The sequence below is a fragment of the Thamnophis sirtalis genome, unplaced genomic scaffold (assembly GCF_051295495.1).
Source record: "Thamnophis sirtalis isolate CommonGarterSnake01/CBP01778 unplaced genomic scaffold, rThaSir2_p1.2 scaffold_2, whole genome shotgun sequence".
Classification (NCBI taxonomy): domain Eukaryota; kingdom Metazoa; phylum Chordata; class Lepidosauria; order Squamata; family Natricidae; genus Thamnophis; species Thamnophis sirtalis.
This window is the reverse complement of record NW_028261382.1, coordinates 33,351,988-33,372,002: the sequence shown is the minus strand read 5'-3', so window position 1 is coordinate 33,372,002 and position 20,015 is coordinate 33,351,988. Positions and strand designations below refer to the sequence as shown.

Sequence of the window (20,015 nt, the reverse complement as noted above, 5' to 3'; positions counted from 1 at the left end):
CAGGGGGGAGATTCTAAGTAAGGGAATAGAACGGAAAAAGAACCTAGAATTATCAAGGAAATAAGCTAAGTTTTAAACAAAGGGAGTTTCCAAAAAAAACAATGGGATTCTCTCTGATGATCCATATGTTTGTTTTCTTAAAAGCCAGGGCTGTATTATTGACGGTAGAAGGAGCTTAAGTCTGTAAATGAGGCCTGACTTTACAGCATTAAACTCTATTTAAACATTTAAATTTCCGAAGTAGTATTTTTAAAAGAGGCTTTTTCCCCACCTCCCAGCTGTATCATCTGCAGGGTAGTTTTGTGACATGGCATGAAGATTGGGGAGTTGGGAGAGAGGGTGAGGTTTAATAGATTACCGGGATGTGCAAGTCTGGGAGATATTTTCGTACCACCTCGAATCAGAGCATATGGCAAATCTAGCCAGCATCCTAAAAAGAAGAGACATCACCCTGCCAATCAAAAGTGCGTCTAGTCAAGGCTGTGGTTTTCCCAGTTGCAATGGATGGCTGTGAAGGTTGGACCATAAGGAAGGCTGAGCGCCGAAGAACGGAAACCTTTGAACTCTGGTGCTGGAGAAGATTCCTGCGAGTCCCTTGGACTGCAAGGCCATCCAACCGGTCAGTCCTAGAGGAGATCAACCCTGACTGCTCTTTAGAAGGCCAGATCCTGGAGAGGAAACTCAAATCTTTTGGCCACCTGATGAGAAGGAAGAAGGACTCCCTGGAGAAGAGCCTCATGCTGGGAAGGATTGACGGCAAAAGAACAATATCATAGATAGACAGATAGACACAGAATGAGAGAGAGAGAGAGAGGTGGATAAATGGAGATGGGTGGATGGATAGAGATAGAACAATACGATAGACAGACAGACATATATCATAGAGCAAAAGGGAAACATGGATAGATAGCAATGGATAAATGGATGAATAGATGGATGGGTGGTTAGAGATAGAATAATATTAGAGATTGATAGATAGAGAGAGAGATAGAGAGATAGAGACATGTAGGTAGGTAGGTAGGTAGATAGAGATAGATAGATAGATAGATAGATAGATAGATAGATAGATAGATAGATAGATAGATAGATAGATAGATAGATATAGATATAGATATAGATATAGATATAGATATAGATAGATAATAGATGGTAGGTAGGTAGGTAGGTAGGTAGGTAGGTAGGTAGGTAGGTAGGTAGATAGATAGATAGATAGATAGATAGATAGATAGATAGATAGATAGATAGATAGATAGATAGATAGATAGATAGATATGTGTCCCATAGTCCATTGAGGGCAAAAGAAGAAGGGGACGGCAGAGAAGGAGGTGGCTGGATGAAGTCACCGAAGCAGCCGGCGTGAGCTTAAATGGACTCCAGAGGATGGTGGAGGACAGGAAGGCCTGGAGGAACGTTGTCCAGGGGGTCGCAATGGGTGGGACACGACTTCGCAACTAACAACAACAACTAATTGGAGGCCATAGAGGGCTGGCAGAGACATCTCGCCAATTACAAAGTTGGCACTCTGAGAGATGGGGCGTCCAATCCCCAGATAACTCCCGAACCAATTTCAGACAACCTCAACTGGGGGGGTCCCTTTCTGCCTGACAAACCAAGGTTCTCATGCGACAGATGGATCAGAGCGGCTTTACCGAACAAGTTAGAATAATGCCGGGGTTATTTCAGAAAAGAATCTGTAAAGAATCAGCCTGCTTTTATCCTGGGGCAGGTAAAAAGCATTTCCCCTAGCAGGATTTGGAGGGGGACAGGATAGAATCCAGACATTTTGGCTTAAGAGGTGTCCTCGTTTTGTTAATGGCCAGGGCTGTGGAAACACCCTCTTCGGCGCATTTCCAAGTAGCCCGACTGCAATGGCACCAATGAAGGTGAAACCACCACGGTTTTCCCCCATTAATGATTACTTCTGGGTGTACACAACGGAGGCTGCCAGATTTGGAAGCAGGATAGTCTCGAAGCGGGATTGATCTAGCAAAAACATTGCAGCAAAGGGCAGGAGAGGGTTATTCACCCCCGTTTGTGGGGGGGGGGGGAGAGAGCGGGTTAGAACCAGCAAGGAGGAAGTGTGTGAGTCAATGGGCTGACCCTGGGCTGCCCTCCAGGTGTTTTGGGGTGTCAGCGCCCTCCTTTCCAGCCAGCATGGCATCCGAGGGAACTGTTGACCTCAAGAATCTTTGTCTTTCCTTCCTTCTACAAGGGAGGGGCTCCTTATTTGTCTGTCTGTCTGTCTATATACAGTATCTATTTATCTCTCTCTCTCTCTCTCTCTCTCTCTCAATCAATCATCTATTTATTATCTATCTATCAATCCATTATATATCTATTTACCTCTATATCTATTTCCATCTGTATCTCTCTCTATCCTTCTATCTAAGTATCTATCTATCTATCTCTATTTATCTCTATATCTCCATCTATATCAATCAATCATCTATTATATATCTATTTATCTCTATATCTCCATCTGTATCTCTGTCTCTCTCTCTGTCTATCTATCTTTATATCTAGCTCCATCTATCAATCAATTATCTAGCTATCTATCTCTATATCTCCATCTGTCTCTCTGTCTCTCTGTCTCTCTCTATCTATCTTTATCTCCATCTATCAATCAATTATCTATCTATCTATTTATCTCTATATCTCCATCTGTATCTCTGTTTCTCTCTGTCTCTCTCTGTCTCTCTATCTTTATATCTATCTCCATCTATCAATCAATTATCTATCTATATCTCCATCTATATCAATCATCTATTATATATCTATTTATCTCTATATCTCCATCTGTATCTCTCTCTCTCTCTCTCTCTCTCTCTCTATCTATCTATCTATCTTTATATCTATCTCCATCTATCAATCAATTATCTATCTAGCTCTGTATCTCCATCTGTATCTGTCTCTCTCTGTTTCTCTCTGTCTATCTATCTATCTATCTATCTTTATATCTATCCATCTATCAATCAATTATCTATATCTTTATATCTATCTCCATCTATCAATCAATTATCTATCTATCTTTATATCTATCTCCATCTATCAATCAATTATCTATATATCTATTTATCTCTATATCTCCATCTGTATCTCTGTCTGTCTCTCTCTGTCTCTATCTCCATTTATCTCTATCAATCATCTATTACCTCTATATATCTATATATCTATTTATATCTATCTCCATCTGTATCTGTCTCTCTCTATTTCTATTCATATCTATCTATCATCTATCTCTAACTCTCTCTATATATATTTATCTCTATATCTATCTCCATCAATCTATCTATATCTATCTCTTTCTGTCTCTGTCCATCAACATCCATCTATCCATCTACCTACCTATCTATTTATCTATCTATCTATATCTACCGGTATATGTGCCACTTAGAACTTACAAAAGATACAGGTAGTCTTCAACATGACCACGGCCACAGTTGATTTAGCAATTTATGTTGCTAAGCGAAGCAGTTGCTCAATGGGTTTTGCCCCCGTTTCACGCACTTTCCTCGCCGCAGTTGTTAAGTGAATGGCTGCAGCTGTTGGTGAGATGGTTGTTAAGTGAAGCCTTGACCTGCCTTGTCAGAAGGTCACAAAAATGACTGGATGGTGGACCCCGTGTAATAGAGAGGGGCGTGTGCTCTCCACAAAATCACTAAGGGCTATAATTGTCGTAATTAACTTTCGTTATCATCGTTATCAAGATTTCTCTCTTGCCTTTGCTCTTCTCTTGACATCAACCAACTCTTATCTCTTGCTGATAACTTCTGGATGCAGGAGGTTAGAAGGTCCCTCCCCAAATGCAAGGATAGGCATAAAAAGTCAGGTATATATTCCATTTTTAGGGAGCGGCTTCACGTCTTCCAGGAAAAAGGGACAAAATAACACAAATGAAACCCAAGCAGAGATTCCGTAAGGGAATCGGGTAGAAGCAAGCTAAACTTCAAAGGAACAAAGAGATCAAAGCTATTTTCTTTTTGGAAAGTTAAGTTACAGGCTGGTGCAGCCTCTTCCAGTAGCGAGTAATCTTCACCTACGACTATAAACTGGGATCAGAAATGTCCACTGCTAAGCAAGGCATTAAGCGAGTCCCGCCTGATTTTTACACTCTGTTTAGGCCACAGTCGTGAAACGAATCACTTCACCTGCTAAGTGAACCCCTGCCGTTGTTAAATGAATCTGGGCTCGCCCAGGGACAGCATCACAAATAGCAATTGGGAGACGGGGCAAGTCCTTGAGTTTTGCTTACATGATGCTGGGAGGGTCATAAGCGCGAGGATTGGTCATAAGTCACTTAAAAAAAAACATTAAATTTTTATTGAACAGTTTTTTTCCATTTTGAACAGTTTTTTTTTCCATTCCATTCCAACTGTTTTAAACAGCTTCTAAAACATAAATATCATCTTTGCAACATTTCTACGTCATTAAATATCCATTATACTCCTTTTATCCGTACATATATACACCTATATATATGTGTGTGTTTATGTATGTATGTATGTATGTATGTATTGCAATTGTGCTGATAAAGGGACACCATACATACATACATATAAAAATCTAATAGATACCTTTCACCCTGGCTTTGCTGATAACGGATAAGAGCCTGTGGCCTAATGGCTAAGAAGTCTGCCTAGTATGTAATATAGCCCAGGTTCAAATCCCAGTAAGGGTATGGCTAGCTGATGAGAGCTAAATAGCTTGAAATAGATCTATACTAGTCTCCCTTTATTTATTTATCAGCACAAATATAAAAAAAAAATACATGCATACATATACACACACACATTTTTATACATTTTTCATCTACTACTATTATTATTTATACTTATATTTCTTTTATTCAGGTTGCTCTTTCCATGTACTTATTTCCATACAATACATCTTATGTCCTTCTATGTATATATATTTCTCTTATGTTTCTTATTCCGTACTATTTCGTATACAATCTATCTTACATTTTCCCCCTCTTAATTCTGGGGCTTTTGTGATTATTTTCTGATTTTTAAAAAAATCTTTTTTCCTCCCTTTCTTGCTTCCTTATTCTTTGCATCTTTCCTCTTGCCATTTGTACCATAAATTCCCTACTTGAATAGTACTCGGATTCTTCTTTGTATAAAAGTCACTTTTTTTATGGTGCCGTTGAAGCTTCAAACAGTTGCTAAACGGACATTGTATGTTGAGGACACTGTGTGAAATGAAATTGCACGTTGAGGGCGAAGTATACAACATTTTGAGGGTGTGTGTTCCCCCCCCCCCCCCCCCGCGCTTCTGTTGTAAATACTCTTCCTCTCGTTAGAATGTGTTTTGAAAACTCGGAAGCTGTTTGGCTTGGCAGAAGCCGGTAGGAAATTGAATAAATGGGAACAGCATTTCGATCTCATGAGGTCTGGAGGCTTGGTGGCAACTCACATGACCGTGTTAATGAAAAGCCTTGGGTTTCCACTTTTAGAGTGTACAGATGGCCACAAATAAGCACCGGGAAATAAATATAATCTTCCCCACGCAGAAACTATTAGAGAAATACGCAAAGGTGCTGCTGGAGGTTTAATAGCAGTAGACTTATATACCGCTTCATAGGCCTTTCAGGCCTCTCTAAGCGGTTTACAGAGAGTCAGCATATTGCCCCCAACAATCTGGGTCCTCATTTTACCCACCTCGGAAGGATGGAAGGCTGAGTCAACCCTGAGCCGGTGAGATTTGAACCGCTGACCTGCTGATCTAGCAGTAGCCTGCAGTGCTGCTTTTTAACCACTGCGCCACCTTGGCTCTTAATGGTAGCACTACATTTGTTTTTTATTTATTTGGTTTGGTTTGCCAAGCATGTATGAGAAAACAAGTATGACTATAACATAAACATAGAAGTAGAAGCAGGTAGAAGCATATAGATAAGAAATGAGTACAAATAGAAGGGGACAGTAGGACAGGGATGGAAGGAACTCTGGTGCGCTTATGCACGCAATAACAGGCAATAACAGGGGTTAAAATAGAATGGGAACCTCAAGTTTTTTTATTAGGAATAATGTCGGCGAAATACAAAAAAGAAATCCAGTATTTAATACTACATATAATTACGGCGGCAAGGATTGCCTTTGCCCCGAAATGGGAAAACAAATTTATCCCAAGCGAAGATGAAATAATAAGAAAGGTTATGGACTGTGGCCGAAATGGACAAACTAACTAAAGAAATCCAGGGAAAGGAAGAATCAGAATTCTACCAGATATGGGATCAATGGTATAGGTGGATGGAGGAAAGAAACAAAAATCAATGAAAGAATACAGCAAAACTCAAAAAAATAAACAGTTATGAGTAAAATAAGAGGGTTAAGAATGGTGAAATCCAAACGAAATACAATAGAAGGGGGAATAATATAAGGTGAGCGGTATCGATGGATGATTGCTATTATAAAAAACCGGAAGTTCTTGTTCGTACTGTATTGTATAAATGCGGTGTACGTCTAACTTTTGTGTGTGTGTATTTTACATGTTTGTTAATAAAAATATTTATTAAAAGAAAGAAAGAAGAAGAAATGAGTACAGATAAATGGGGACAGTCGGACAGGGACGGAAGGCACGCTGGTGGGCTTATGCATGCCCCCTTTACGGACCTCTTAGGAATGGGGTGAGGGCCACGGTGGACAGTTTAAGGTTGAAGCTGTGGGGGTTTGAGGATATAACAACGGAGTCAGGTAGAGCATTCCAGGCGTTGACCACTCTGTGGCTGAAGTCGTATTTCCTGCAATCGAGTTTGGAGCGGTTTACACCTTGAGTTTGCATCGATTGTTTGCCCGTGTTTTATTGAGGTTGAAAATGAAGTAGTCATTGATAGGTAGGACGTTGTAGCAGACAATTTTGCTTCTTTGCATCCTGATTTTATTATAATTATTTACTATTATTTGTCATTGTGCATCACGTATGCCAGTGTTTCTCAACCTTGGCAACTTGAAGATGTCCGGACTTCAACTCCCAGAATTCCCCAGCCAGCATTCGCTGGCTGGGGAATTCTGGGAGTTGAAGTCCGGACATCTTCAAGTTGCCAAGGTTGAAAAACACTGACGTATGCAATGAAATTGGTTTTAGCCCCTACTGGTGCAATCCATAACAAAAAATAAATAAATACGAGACAACATGAATAGTATAGAAAATAATCCTTACACTAGTAACTGGGAGGAGAAAATAGCAATAGCAATAGCAGTTAGACTTATATACCGCTTCATAGGGCTTTCAGCACTCTCTAAGCGGTTTACAGAGTCAGCATATTGCCCCCAACAACAATCCGGGTCCTCATTTTACCCACCTCGGAAGGATGGAAGGCTGAGTCAACCTTGAGCCTGGTGAGATTAGAACCACTGAACTGCAGATAACAGTCAGCTGAAGTGGCCTGCAGTACTGCACCCTAACCACTGCGCCACCTCGGCTCTACCGAAAAAACAACCAGTCGTATGTTTCCATATGTATGTGAAGTGATTGTGATTCTGTTTAGGAGTCTGGCAGCCCCTGGGTAGAAGCTGTTTTTAAACCTGTTTGTCCAGTGGTTTTTTTTTTTATAGAAATATTTCTAATGTGTTTTTATAAAAATATTGTTTTATAATTTTATAGTTGGCTCAGTGGCTAAGACACTGAGCTTGTCGATCAGAAAGGTCGGCAGTTTGAATCCTGAGCACCGCATAACGGAGGGAGCTCCCGTGACTCGTCCCAGCTTCTGCCAACCTAGCAGTTCGAAAGCACGTAAATAAATGCAAGTAGAAAAATAGGCGCCACCTTTGGTGGGAAGGGAACAGCGTTCCGTGCGCCTTCGGGTGTTGAGTCATGCCAGCCACATGACCAAGGAGACGTCCTCGGACAGCACTGGCTCTTCGGCTTTGAAACGGAGATGAGCACCGCCCTCTAGAGTCGGGAACGGCTAGCACAGATATGCAAGGGAAACCTTTACCTTTATAGATATTATATAAATTATTTGTGTAAATTAATTCAAGGCAGCAAACAAATCCGTCCCGCCAAGCCTCTTCTTATTTCCTCCACCTCCTCGCAAGCATCCGAGTTCATAATTCAGTTCGGCTGCTATTTTGTCCCTTGTTTAAAATTCCCCTCCGAAACCCGAAACCCTCCTATTGTATCGGGCATTTGACGGGTAGGAGGAGGATAAATTCATCCGAACGGGAGCAGTTTCGGCCAGGAACAAAAAAAGGCTTTCTCAAGTTGTAATCTCCTTTACGTGCCTGATTTGGACCAACAAGTTTTGTTTTTTTTCCCTCCTAAGACCGGCGTGGGAAATTACGCGCAGGTGGTGTTCCATTTCTGTCCCTTTTTTAAAAAATCAGTAAATTGGCCGCGATCCAGGGAGCTCGTTCAACTGGCCCAAAACTTTTTGCACACCCACTCAGATTTTTGCTTTGTTGGTGTGCCATGGTTATAAAACACGCTGCTTGAAACTCCCTTGAAGTTTCTAGACAGTTTGGCTGCACAGGAAAACACACAAAGTACATATCCTGAATAAAATAATGCATGCACGTGTGTGTGTGTGTCTATGAATATATACAATAATACAATAGCAGAGTTGGAAGGGACCTTGGAGGTCTTCTAGTCCAATCACCTGCCTAGGCAGGAAACCCTATACCGTTTCAGACAGATGGCTATCCAACATCTTCTCAAAGACTTCCAGTGTTGGGACATTCACAACTTCTGGAGGCAACTGATTAATTGTTCTCTTAAAATACACTTTTTTTATTTTCCATTTTCATAACATATAATCACATGTATACTATTACATAGCCAATATCCTATTGTATTAAGTAGTAATTACATCAGTTCCTCTTGTCATCAACACCCAAAAATATAAAAACCCATTATTGGCTCTTCTGCTCTCCATACACCTCTTTCTTCTACCTCTCTCCTACTTCCTATCTTCCCTTCATCATCCTTTCCTACTCTACTTCCCCTTCCTTTCTCCTTCTCCTCTCTCTTCATTCCACTCCTCCTTATCCTCCTCATCTTCCCCCCTTACCCTCTCTCCTATCCCTCTCTTCCTATCTTTCTTCTCTCCTCTGTTTCCCCCTCTTCCTCTCATTCAATTGGTGTATTTCAGCTTCTGAGCAAACTCCATTCTATGTTGATGGTATTTATGCTTCCATATCAATATACTTAACATATCTTAGTTTTAAAGAAATAATAAGAGAAAACAGTATACATGTGCAATCATATTACATTAAAATCTAACACTCCTCGTCAAACCTCCCTCCCCCCCAACCCTCCCCCCCAACACCCCCCCCCAGCCTTCCCTCCCCTGACTTCCCAGAACCCATACACAGTATAAATCTTTAACAAAAACAGTCTAAAATATATTTGAAGAAAGAATAGAAAATTGATAACATCTTTACATTGAACTTAACTCCTCCTTGCTAGGCTAACTTTAAACAATTTATATCATTCCTGATCTTAATCATAAGCTATCTGGAATTTCTTAGTCCCATATTTATTTTGTATATAATCGATCAACTGATTAATTGTTCTCACTGTCAGGAAATTTCTCCTCCGTTCTAAGTTGCTTCTCTCCTGGATTAGTTTCCACCCATTGCTTCTTGGTCTACACTCAGGTGCCTTGGAGAATAGCTTGACTCCCTCTTCTTTGGGGCAGCCCCTGAGATATTGGAAGACTGCTATCATGTCTCCCCTAGTCCTTCTTTTCATTAAACTAGACAAACCCAGTTCCTGCAACCGTTTTTCCTATGTTTTACTCTCCAGTCCCCTAATTGTCTCTACGTTTTTGAGGGCATTTCATCCTGAAAGCAAAACGATTCTTAGCAAAGGCAGGTTGAAGAGATAGGCTGCAGATACGACTGTCAAATCTAAGGAATCGAAATGCCCCTAGGGCAAGATTTATCTTCTAGAAGATCTGCTTAGGATTTAGTTTTTTAATCCAAAGCAATGTTAGAATATTTTCCTTCTCAGCCCTGAAAACATTAATTAGCGACACTTAACTTATCAGGTGCCAAAAGGTAATTGCTAAGAACTGGAAAAATCGGTTTCATCGCCATGAAGGAATGAATAAAATCTGACAAATGGCAGAGATACAGGTGCTTGTGGTTAGAGCGAGAAATCTGGAAGGGGAAGAATGCTACGTGATTGAAAGGACAGGATTCCTGCATTGCATGCTAGGAAGAAATTTTTTATCAATGAAGGAGAATATTTGAAGTTTGGGGTTGAAATGAGGGAGTCCTCTGAGCTGGGTGGTTTTCTTGGAGACGTTTCATAAGCCAACTAGGTAACATCATCAGTGCTACATGAGACTGGGGTTTTTTGTTAATACTTTTTTTATTTTCCATTTTCATAACATATAATCACATGTACACTATTACATAGCCAATATCCTATTGTATTAAGTAGTAATTACATCAGTTCCTCTTGCCATCAACGGCCAGAAAGATAAAAACCCATTATTGGCTCTTCTGCTCTCCATACACCTCTTTCTTCTGCCTCTCTCCTACCTCCTTTCTTCCCTCCAACATCCTTTTCTACTCTACTTCCTTTCTCCTTCTCCTCTCTCTTCATTCCACTCCTCCTTATCCTCATCTTCCCCCCTTATCCTCTCTCCTATCCCTCTCTTCCTATCTTTCTTCTCTCCTCTGTTTCTCACTCTTCCTCTCATTCACTTGGTGTATTTCAGCTTATGAGCAAACTCCATTCTATGTTGATAGTATTTATGCTTCCATCTCAATATACTTAACATATCTTAGTTTTAAAGAAAAAATAAGAGAAAACAGTATACATGTGCAATCATATTACTTTAAAATCTAATACCCCTCGTCAAGCCTAATATAAATCCCTCCCTCCCCCTCCAACCCCCCCCCCAGCCTTCCCTCCCCCGACTTCCCAGAACCCATACACGGTATAAATCTTTAACAAAAACAGTCTAAAATATATTTGAAAAAAGAATAGAAAATTGATAACATCTTTACATTGAACTTAGCTCCTCCTCGCTAGACTAACTTTAAACAATTTATATCATTCCTGATCTTAATCATAAGCTATCTGGAATCTGAACCCTCTCTCCTATCCCTCGCTTCCTATCTTTCTTCTCTCCTCTGTTTCCCACTATGAGACTGGGGTTTGTGGAGAGGAGGAGGAGGAGGAGGAAGAGAGGAGGAGGAGGAGAACAAGGGGAAGGACTGTGGGGTCCTTGGTGCTCTCTGAGCTTGGTGGTTTTCTTGGAGACATTTCATTATCCAACGTTTTATGACCCAACTAGGTAACATCATCAGTGCTAGAAGGGAAAGGAGTTCGGAGAGAGGAGGAATGTAGGCTCCTTGTGCTCTCTGAGCTTACTTGTTTTCTTGGAGACGTTTCATTATCCAACTAGGTAATGCCATCAGTCTAGAAAGGAGTGGGGCTTGTGGGGGGGGGGGGTGGAGGAAGGAGAAGAGGAGATGGAGGAGGAAGAGAACTGTGGGGTCATAGCTGTGGCTTTTTCCTTTCGTTGTTTCTGTTCACATTTCCTCCTGAATCTTTGTAACTTTTATGGAGCCTGGTTGTGCCAGGGCTGTCTACCTGTCTGGGTCTATTACGGAGTTGTAAAATAAACTCTTTGTGTCATCGATGATAACATCAAGTCACGGTGTCTTTTGAATCCTTTCCAGGTTTCCAAACATCAAAGTCCAAGAAGCTATAAACGAAGGATCTGCTGGCAGACGCCACCTTAGCCATTAGTGATGAAAGGAAGGAAGGAAGGAAGGAAGGAAGGAAGGAAGGAAGGAAGGAAGGAAGGAGAAGGAAGGAGAGAATAGAGATAGATGGGATAGGGAGAGAGGAAGGAAGGAAGGAGGGAGAGGAGAATGAGAGGAAGGAAGGAAAAGAGGAAAAAGAAGGAGAGAATAGAGATAGATGGGACGGAGATAAGGTGGGAAGGAAGGAATAAAGGAAGGAGAGAATAGAGATAGATGGTAGAGATAGGGAGAGAGGAAAGAAGGAAGGAGGGAGATGAGAGTGAGAGGAAGGAAGGCAAAGAGGAAGAAGGAAGGAGAGAATAGAGATAGATGGGACGGAGATAAGGTGGGAAGGAAGGAATAAAGGAAGGAGAGAATAGAGATAGATGGGAGAGATAGGGAGAGAGGAAGGAAGGAGGGAGAGGAGAATGAGAGGAAGGAAGGCAAAGAGGAAGAAGGAAGGAGAGAATAGAGATAGATGGGATGGAGATAAGGTGGGGAGGAAGGAATAAAGGAAGGAGAGAATAGAGATAGATGGGAGAGATAGGGAGAGAGGAAGGAGGGAGATGATAGTGAGAGGAAGGAAGGCAAAGGAAGAAGGAAGGAGAGAATAGAGATAGATGGGATGGAGATAAGGTGGGAAGGAAGGAATAAAGGAAGGAGAGAATAGAGATAGATGGTAGAGATAGGGAGAGAGGAAAGAAGGAAGGAGGGAGAGGAGAATGAGAGGAAGGAAGGAAAAGAGGAAAAAGGAGAGAATAGAGATAGATGGAGATAGGGAGGGAGATGGGAATGAGAGGAAGAAAGGAAAAGAGGAAGAAGGAAGAATATAGATGGGACGGGGATAAGGAGGGAGGGAGATGGGAAGGAGGAAGGAAGGAAAAGGAAGGAAGGAATAAAGGAAGGAGAGAATAGAGATAGATGGGACAGAGAGAGGGAGGGAGGGAAATGGGAAGGAGGAAGGAATAAAGAAGGAAAGAGAATAGAGAGATGGGACAGATAGTGAGGGAGGGAGGAGGGAGATGGGAATGAGAGGAAGGAAGGAAAAGAGGAAGAAGGAAGGAGAGAATAGAGATAGATGGGACGGAGGGAGGGAAGGAGATGGGAAGGAGGAAGGAAGGAATAGAGATAGATGGGATGGAAATAGGGGGGAGGGAGATGGGAATGAGAGGAAGGAAGGAAAAGAAGAAGGAAGGAAGGAATAGAGATAGATGGGATGGAGATAGGGAGGAGGGAGATGGGAAGAAGGAAGGAAGGAATAAAGAAGGCAGGAGAGAATAGAGATCGATGGGTCGGAGATAGGGAGAGAAGGAAGGAAGCAGTGAGATGGGAACGAGAGGAAGGAAGAAAAGAAAGAAAGAGAGGGGGAAGGCTGGCTTAGAGCAGCTGGTGGCAAAAATTTCCCAGTTCTGTCCAGCTTCTTGTCACCTGCTCACCCCCCACCCCAGCCGCCATCATTTAAGCTTTATCAATTGCTTGTATTTTCTTCTTTCTCCAATTTGAGGCCAGTAATCCCCAGTGATGGGATTAAATAAATTAGATTTCCTCCTCCTGCCTGCTTATCCCCCTCCATCTTAATGCGTTTAGAGGGCAATGTTTGTTCCAAGAAGGGGAGACATCCATTGCTGGGGGCAGCCAGAGACCTTTCTGTTACACAGGCACACTTGTTGGCCCTAATGTGATTGAAGAGGTGAATCAAATTGGGAGCCATCAAGGATGGCGGTGGTTTTTCCACGGGGTTTTTTGGCTTTTGAGTTAATTCAATTTCAAACGGAGCTCGACTGAGGCCCCCCGCGGCACTCTTCCTTTATCAACTTCTTCTGCAGCTTCTCGGTAGAAAATTGATTTTGAAAGGCATCCTCAGGTCTTTAAACTTATTTTGATCCAAGCTAAGTCAGGAATGACTCGGTATTTTGGAGGAGAATATTTGTAGCTCGGGGTTGAAATGCAAGATCTTCGAGGGTCTTTGAGTTTGGCTGTTCTCCTGCAGACATTTCATTACCAAGCGAGGTAACGTCATCAGAAGGGAGTGGGTGTGTGTGGAGCAGAGGAGACGGAAAAGGAGGAGGGCGGTGGGGTCTTTGATGCTCTCTGAGCACTTGGTTGCTGTTGTGGCCCATGCCAGCGGCCAGCAGAGCTGGGAGCAGATTCGGGCAGTGAGGAGGTTGGGGAGGAAGATGGGCCAGTCCTGGAGCCTGGGGAAGGCTCTGATGAGGGTTCTGTGTCGGAGGCAGAGAGGGGGACAGGGCCGTCTGACAGTTATCAGCTGCCTTCGGAGTCAGGCATCAGTGAGGCAGAAGAACAGCTGGAGCCTGTTCCCAGTGTGCGCATGTGCAGAGTTGCCAGACGAAGGGAACAGCTAAAGAACAGGGGTCGACTTGGGAGTAAGGCCACAGGTGGACGATGAACGGCCCCTCCCAGAGGAAATAAAAGAGGAGCGAAAGGGGAGTGGAGTTTGCAGGAGACCATTAGTTCCCGTAATTGGTTCGTGAATCCACGAGACTCCTGGCCAAGTTCTGCAGAGATCAGCCTGGCAGCTCTCCAAGCCAGATAAGGTCTGTGACCATAAATCCTCCCTGGAAAGACTTTGCTGGAGGTGAATGAGCAGAATTCACAGCAAATTAATAAAAGGGGACCAGGAGTTTGCTTCATGCTCTTGGGAAGCCTCGGCCAGAACAGTTGCTTTTTTTTGCAGACATTTCATTACCAAACTAGGTAACATCATCAATGTTAGAAGGGAGTGGGGTGTGTGGAGTGGAGGAAGAGGACTGTGAGGTCTTTGGTGCTCTCTGAGCTACGTTTTCTCGTAGACGTTTCATTACCCAACTAGGTAACATTATCAGTGGTAATGGAAGAAAACAACCAAGCTCAGAGAGCATCCGCTCATAATCTGCATAATTCTTTCATTCCCCATCGTCGCAATATATGGAAAAACTGCCCCGCCAGAATGTTTTCTAACGCCCGTCAATGGATTTTGCAGGCGTTCGCTGCTTTCTCCTCTTCCTCCTGAGCCGAAATGGGCCATCCTGAGCACCACGCCCATATGGATCACATGGACCACATGGATCACAACATGAGTGGCTCTGCAACCCCCACCATGGATCCTCACGCCCACCATCACCCCACCAAAGCCCCTGGACACATGCACGGCGGGATGATGGTAAGGAAGTGTGAGCTGTTGGGCTTAGCTTGAAGCAAGAGAAGGCAAAGGAATACATGCCCCTCCATAAATGGCCTTCCCTTCTCCTCCTCCCAATTATCATCACCCTCTTTTAATGGCCCCCTAATCCTTTGCAGGGTGCAGTCTAGGGAGCTGAGAGGAAAGGAAAAAGAGGAAAGGAAAAACAGATGAAAGCGGAAGGAAAGGAAAGGAAAAAGAGGAAAGGAAAGGAAAGACAGATGAAAGGGGAAGGAAAGGAAAGAGAAAAGAGGAAAGGAAAGACATGAAAGGGGAAGGAAAGGAAAAAGAGGAAAGGAAAGACATGAAAGGGGAAGGAAATAGAGGAAAGGAAAAGAAAAGACAGATGAAAGGAGAAGGAAAGAAAAAAGAGGAAAGGAAAAAGACATGAAAGGGGAAGGAAAGAAAAAAGAGCAAAGGAAAAGAAAAGACATGAAAGGGAAAGGAAAGGAAAAAGAGGAAAGGAAAAACAGATGAAAGCGGAAGGAAAGGAAAAAGAGGAAAGGAAAAGAAAAGACATGAAAGGGGAAGGAAAGGAAAAAAGAAAGGAAAGGAAAAAAGAATGGAAAGGAAAAGACAGATGAAAGGGAAAGGAAAGGAAAAAGAGGAGAGGAAAGGAAAGGAAAAGAAAAGACAGATAAAAGGGGAAGAAAAGGAAAAAGGAAAGGAAACAGGCAGCCAAGCTAAGTGCCTGAAGGACCCCATCCCATCACCCAGCGGGAGTAATTGCTTTGGCGGGCCGTAGTTTGAGGATCCCTGCAATAGTGCAATATAAAAAATGCAAAGATTTTTCTGCAGACCACCAAAGTTTTCTCGCGGACCACCAGTTGGTGACTGCTGGTTTAAAGCGGGTGAAAACCAGGTTTCTAAAGTCACTGTTTTTCGGTGTCGTTGCGACTTCAAATGGTCACTAAAAGGAATGGTGGTAATACAAGGACCAGGAAGCTGCACATTTTGGCCCTGCTGTTCATAATAGCGTTTTACCTAGGCTCCCATTTCTCTCCCTGCACAGGATATGACTTTCCACTTCAGCTATCAAAACGTTCCCTTGCTGTTTTCTGGGCTCGTCATCAACACACCTGGAGGTGAGTGATGGGGAGCAGCCGGGAGGGGGGGGACGGGGACGAGGGATGGATGAAACAAGAATGAATGGAAACTAATCGAGGAGAGAAGCAACTTAAAACTAAGGAGAAATTCCTTGACAGAGAGAACAATTAACCAATATATATATATATATATATATATATATATATATATATATATATATATATATATATATATATATATATATATATATATCTATCTATCTATCTATCTATCTATCTATCTATCTATCTATCTATCTATCTATCTATCTATCTATCTATCATCCATCCATCCATCCATCCATCCATCCATAGTATGTCTGTGTAGCTACAGTATCTATCTATATAGTATCTATATCTATCTATCATCCATCCATCTACAGTATGTCTGTCTGGATGGATGGATGGATAGATAGATAGATAGATAGATAGATAGATAGATAGATAGATAGATAGATAGATAGACAGACAGACAGACAGACAGACAGACAGACAGACGTGTGTGTGTGTGTGTTTTTGTGTTACAGCTTAACTCTGGAACGCCTTGAGCAATTTCAACCAAACATGGTACACAGACAATTTACCCTCTGGAAACAAATATTGTGGGGGCAAGACACACAATATGTGTGTGGGGGTGCAGGGGGCTTGCTGTTAAGATACAGCCTGTTGTGCCTTCAAATGGTTTCTGCTGTACTGCCGTAAAATGGCTTCTGCTGTGCAGCGCAGTGGAGTTGCCGTGGTAACAGCTTCACAGTACTCCACAAGGGGGCTCCCTCTAGTAAGGGGGAAGGGGGAGGAAATCCAACATTAGAAATCACGTTAGTTCCGGACATTTTCCCTCCCCTATAAATAAAATCCCACGGGCAATGCCAGGTTATCGGCTTATATTTAATAAAGGTGGTCTCTTTTCCTTCAGAAATGGTGGGAGCGTTTGTGGCTATTTTCTTCCTGGCCATGTTCTATGAGGGCCTGAAGATTGGGCGGGAAAGCCTTCTCCGGAAGTCCCAAGTCAGCATTCGTTACAACTCCATGCCTCTCCCAGGGCCCAACGGCACCGTCTTGATGGAGACGCACAAAACGGTTGGGTGAGCTCACGCTGCTTCTTCACGCTACAAAACAACAAAATGGCGCTGGGTACATACAGTACCGATACAGCTAGGAAGCCACAGGGAAACCATTCTGGGTCTCCGTCGTTAAAACCGGGCGTTTGCCAAACGTTTCCTCTTGGTCCATTTATAATCTTCGGACAGTGTCCTTTGGTCAGAGAATTGCTGCCGGAGCGAAAGTTGAGGTAGGGTGATTTTTGCATCCCACTGGCAGCCAGCCTAGAAACCAGGAGACGGTGAGTTCTAGTTTCCCACCTTAAGGGAGGAAAGCCAGCTAGGTAACTTTTGGACCAAACACCAGGAGATGGTGAGTTCTAGTTTCCCGCCTTAAGGGAGTAAAGCCAGCTAGGTAACTTTTGGACCAAACACCAGGAGATGGTGAGTTCTAGTTTCCCGCCTTAAGGGAGGAAAGCCAGCTAGGTAACTTTTGGACCAAACACCAGGAGACGGTGAATTCTAGTTTCCCGCCTTAAGGGAGGAAAGCCAGCTGGCTGACATTGGGCCAGTCACCAGGAGACGGTGAGTTCTAGTTTCCCGCCTTAGGCTCGAAAGCCAGCTAGGTAACTTTTGGACCAAACACCAGGAGATGGTGAGTTCTAGTTTCCCGCCTTAAGGGAGGAAAGCCAACTGGCTGGCATTGGGCCAGTCACCAGGAGATGGTGAGTTCTAGTCCTGCTTTAGGCACGAATGCCAGCTAGGTGACTTTGGGCCAGTCACCAGGAGACGGTGAGTTCTAGTTTCCCACCTTAGGCTCGAAAGCCAGCTAGGTAACTTTTGGACCAAACACCAGGAGATGGTGAGTTCTAGTTTCCCGCCTTAAGGGAGGAAAGCCAACTGGCTGGCATTGGGCGATGGAGATGGTGAGTTCTAGTCCTGCTTTAGGCACGAATGCCAGCTAGGTGACTTTGGGCCAATCGCCAGGAGACAGTGAGTTCTAGTCCTGCCTTAGGGATGAAAGCCAGCTGGGTGACATTGGACTACTCCCTAGGAGACAGTGAGTTCTAATCCTGTCTCAGGCTCGAAAGCCAGCCAGGTAACTTTTGGACCAATCGCCAGGAGACAGTGAGTTCTAGTTTCCCACCTTAGGGATGAAAGCCAGCTGGGTGACTTTTGGCCAATCCAATCCCCAGGAGACAGTGAACTCTAGTCCTGCTACAGCCATGAAAACTAGCTGAGTGACTTTAGGCCGGTCTTTCGTTCTCGGCCCAGCCCACCTCACAGGTTGTTGCAGTGGAGAAAGTAGGAGGGGAGGGGCCTGAGGTACGTCCGCCACCTCGAGTTATTTCTGAAAACGGGGAAATGAAACAAAAAGCTCGTCACTTCCTTCATTCCCCTTCTCCCGTCCGCTTAGCCAACAGATGCTGAGCGTCCCTCACCTCTTCCAGACCATTCTTCACATCATCCAAGTAGTAGTCAGCTACTTCCTGATGCTCATCTTCATGACCTACAACGCTTATCTCTGCATCGCCGTGGCTGCCGGCGCTGGCGCAGGCTACTTCTTCTTCAGCTGGAAAAAGGCCGTCGTCGTCGACATCACGGAGCATTGCCACTAACGGTTGTCCTCGCTTTCCCCCACACATCTCCGCTCCCCCTACAGCCTCTCAAAGGACCAGGTTTACTAGAAGCATCCCACCGGGCAACCCTTGTGCCTCCTCCTCCTCCTCCTCTCTTCCCCAAAAGCTTTGGGTTTGGGTGGGGTGGGGTATGGGGAAAACTCCCGAGCCACGGAGTAAAAGAGGTGGGCAGCCAGCTAAGGCAACCCGCTCGCAACGATTGATGGGTGAAACATGGCCTGCTTAGTCCCGATTTAAAGGCGGGGAGCTCCGCCATCCCAGGTCCTTTTTTCGTACTTTTAGCAGCAGGCTGCGTTTCTAGGGGAGGGCCAGGAACACACAACCTGGCCTTCCTTGGAGACAGGTACGCACGCACAACCACAAGTCCTCCGAAGCCAGTTATGTGTTTGGATCGGCAATCTAGCAAGTGCCAAACGCTGCTCGTCCCTCTTTTCCTCGAGAAGCCGGCTCCCTGCTTTGCGCTGGGTGGCCCACTGCCGTGTCACAATTGCCAAAACGGTGGTGTGGGTTTGGTTCCAGGAAGCCTTTGACCCAGGAAGGTTCTAGGCCCAGATGGTCTGGAGGGGGGGGGGGGGAAAGGACCCATATGCTGATTTAGAGTACCCATTTCTAGCCGGCGACGGTGACATGCTTGTGAAAAATAACGGGGAAACAAGTATGACTTTTTTTTTTAAACCTATTTTAAATAAACCTGCAGTACAAATGCTTTTAGGTTTTTTTTTTTCTGATTTTCAGGCTGGCCCTAAATATTTTTTTTAAAAAAATTAAACCTAGTTGTCATGCCCTTCTTAAGTGGCTTCAAAAAAATAAGCTGGCAGACACGTTCTAGGCCAGTGTTTTTCAACCTTGGCGACTTTAAGTCCTGTGGACTTCAACTCCCAGAATCCCCCAGCCAGCACAGCTGGCTGGGGAATTCTGGGAGTTGAAGTCCACAGGACTTAAAGTCGCCAAGGTTGAAAAACACTGTTCTAGGCAGAGAGGATCCTACTTCTCCTTTACGTGGGGATTTCCCGAATGGGCCAAAAGCAGCAGAAAAGGGGGAATCACGCCTGAGAGCATCTTAGGCACACCTTGGATGGCCACAAGGCCTCCCCAAATTGTCCTGGAGGCAGTCACACTGTGGGATGGTGCCACTCTCCCCTTGCAAGGAAGTTAAGAGGCAGGGATGAGGCTGCTGGAGCATGTAGCTCAGCATTGCCTGGAGGAGGAGTTTCCCCACTTTTTAATAACTTCCATGGAAGATGTTCACACCGAGGTTTCCCAGACTCCTTGTCCTGACAAAAAAAAAAAACCTTTATTAATTGACTGTGAATTCTGCTCATTCACCTCCAGCAATGTCTTTCGAGGGAAGATTTACGATCAAAGACCTT

At 43.8% G+C, this 20,015-nt stretch overlaps 1 protein-coding gene across 1 annotated transcript in view; it reads left to right on the top strand.

The window, feature by feature from the left end:
• Positions 1 to 19,352, top strand: part of SLC31A1 (solute carrier family 31 member 1) — a 23,950-nt gene extending 4,598 nt beyond the window's left edge. Inside the window, exons 3-6 of the mRNA XM_087704690.1 lie at positions 14,683 to 14,862; positions 15,893 to 15,965; positions 16,882 to 17,050; positions 18,423 to 19,352. Of these exons, the coding sequence (XP_087560816.1) occupies positions 14,719 to 14,862; positions 15,893 to 15,965; positions 16,882 to 17,050; positions 18,423 to 18,624 (588 nt within the window). The 5' untranslated portion in view covers positions 14,683 to 14,718 and the 3' untranslated portion in view covers positions 18,625 to 19,352. The remainder of the gene's footprint in view (positions 1 to 14,682; positions 14,863 to 15,892; positions 15,966 to 16,881; positions 17,051 to 18,422) is intronic.
• The last annotated feature ends 663 nt before the right edge of the window (positions 19,353 to 20,015 follow it).